The sequence below is a fragment of the Gasterosteus aculeatus genome, chromosome 1, assembly GCF_964276395.1.
Source record: "Gasterosteus aculeatus chromosome 1, fGasAcu3.hap1.1, whole genome shotgun sequence".
Taxonomy (NCBI): Eukaryota; Metazoa; Chordata; class Actinopteri; order Perciformes; family Gasterosteidae; genus Gasterosteus; species Gasterosteus aculeatus.
In genome coordinates, this window is record NC_135688.1 from 6592298 (window position 1) to 6594522 (window position 2225).

General features: G+C 38.1%; 1 protein-coding gene across 1 annotated transcript; it reads left to right on the top strand.

Moving 5' to 3' along the window:
* Window positions 1–33: 33 nt before the first annotated feature.
* fbxo36a (F-box protein 36a) lies at window positions 34–1692 on the top strand. Its single transcript, XM_040176582.2, has 4 exons — window positions 34–307; window positions 792–900; window positions 1056–1228; window positions 1402–1692. Exons 1-4 carry the CDS (start codon window positions 161–163, stop codon window positions 1579–1581), a joined length of 609 nt encoding a protein of 202 aa, XP_040032516.1. The 5' UTR covers window positions 34–160; the 3' UTR covers window positions 1582–1692.
* The last annotated feature ends 533 nt before the right edge of the window (window positions 1693–2225 follow it).

Below are 2225 nucleotides of genomic sequence, written 5' to 3' on the forward strand. Positions count from 1 at the left end.
TCGTGACCCCCCGCCCCCTCTCAAAACACACAAAAACAAAATAGAAACATCCAACAATAAAATATTTATTAAAAATAAAACATTTCCAACATTATTCATTGTCATCAACTCATACAACAATAAAACACTGCAAAGTGATTCCACCACAGTTGAATCAATAATGTTATATCAGTTGCTTATGAGTAGTCATGGTAACAGTGCTGCGTCCAAAATGGCATCCTTACTTGGGGAGCACCTATTTCAAATTAGTGGACAGGGTCCCCCTCCTCAAAAAGATTTTTTCCAACTTCTAATTACCAATATTGAGGTTGAGTATTTGTTCCTATTTACTAATGACAGTCTAGAAGAATATCTGTGGCTAACTTAGTTTTCGCCTTCAGTTAACAGCTAACGTTAACTAATTAGCTAACTTAATGCTAGCTTTTAAATAATGCCTTGATGGCCTTCATATTTTTACGTTGTAGACAAGCATTAGTTACTTTCTGGTAAGATGAGAAACAACTTCTATACATCCAGAAATATTTTACATTTCAAGTTGAAATGACTGTTAAGGTAAACCATTGATATTGTAAAAATGATTGTTACCAATTGTGAAATGAATCTATATGAAACAAATAGCAGAGACACAAAGAGCAGGTTAAAGTCCACCATGCCACAGGTGATTCGTTATTAACTAAATATGTTATTATGTTACATAATTGTATTTTGGATGTCCAACGTAAGGTTCTCCTTGCGTAAATCAAGTCATTATTTTCACTGTGCTCTCAGTGTTTATTTCTTTTTAACTTTAGGTAATATGGAGAACATGGACAATTTCTATAAGACTTGAGTGCCAGGGAGCTACTCCCACCGAGCTGAAGGTTTCCCACGACAATTTCCTGCTTCAGAAAATGCTACAGCGTGGGTTTTTCATCAGAACAGCAACTTTTTTCATGCCAAGACCTTGCATTATCTCTGTGATTGTGGGAATCCTTTTTATACTTTTGTCTGGCAGTGTTACTGTACTTTTTTATTAATTTCATGTTCAGACTGTGCTTTCCACTCCTAATATTTAGAAAACGTTGAGGCAGTTTTCGGGCAGAGGATCCTAGAATACACAAGATCGCTTTGTCAAGGACAGTTTGATTACCTGGAGCGCTTACCGAATGGCATGGTGCTCAAAATCCTGTCCTTCCTACAGCTGACAGACGTGACACGGCTGGCACAGGTTTCGCATAGATTCAGACAGGTGAGAGCCTCTTAAAATGTTTTATAGGTTTACAACAGGAAACGGTTTGGATTAAATGTTGTGTAATTTTCTATTTTGATGTCTTACCACCATGTACCTTTTTGCTCGTTAATTTCTACAGTGATAACACCTGTAAATATCCCTTGTATTTTGCTCTGATTGTACTACAACAGATCTGCGACTCTGAGAAGTTTTGGGAGCAAACTGTGAGGAATCGTTGTGACGACTTTACCAGCGACATGGAGGGCATTGCAAATGTTATGGGCTGGAGGAAGATATTTTTTACCTTTTTTCACACCAGTGTTCATGAAGAGAACCATGAAGCAATTGGAGAGTTGGATAGTCAGCATTAAGATTGTACTTGTACTACTGAAAAAAGATCCAATGCATGAGGTTTCATGTTCTTAAGTTTAACATTATGTTGTGTTATCTCCAAGCAACAAGTAATAAATTATTGTATTGTATTTGGGACTTCATAATTTATTATCTGGGTTTATCACACCTGGTTTTGTTATTGGTAATGTAGACATGTGTATATCATTGTTCTTACCACTAGTATTGAATTGACGGTTAGATGCCATTATTTGTAAGTTATGTACGTTGCACAGTAATATTACTGGTAAATTAAGTAGCATGCTATACAATCCAGCACTGCACCATCATGGTTCTTGAATGATAAAACGGAATCTTGAAAGGCAAAAAGCATAGAATTCTTAAGAAACCAGAGCCCTGCAGAAATCATATCGAGATCAATGGTCAATTTTAACGTATACTTCCTGTTTAAATTCACCAAAGAACTGCCCCCCGCGCCCTCTGCTGATGTCCCTCAGCACTCGATGCCGTCTCTCTTCCTCCAGCCAACCCGGGGTTTGCATATTGTCTCTGTGCCGTGTTCGCTGTTGCAGCCAGCAGAGGGAGCAACACGGCAATGAAAACTAGTGTCAGACGATAGAAGGAGGAGGAGGATCAAGCAAATAAACCCTTGGGTAGCGTGTGC

Coding starts and splice junctions, on each gene's coding strand:
- fbxo36a (XM_040176582.2), top strand. CDS start 161: ATGTTATATCAGTTGCTTATGAGTAGTCATGGTAACAGTGCTGCGTCC. Junction 308..791: donor TTCTAATTACCAATATTGAG/GTTGAGTATTTG, acceptor TTTTAACTTTAG/GTAATATGGAGAACATGGAC. Junction 901..1,055: donor GCTTCAGAAAATGCTACAGC/GTGGGTTTTTCA, acceptor CCTAATATTTAG/AAAACGTTGAGGCAGTTTTC.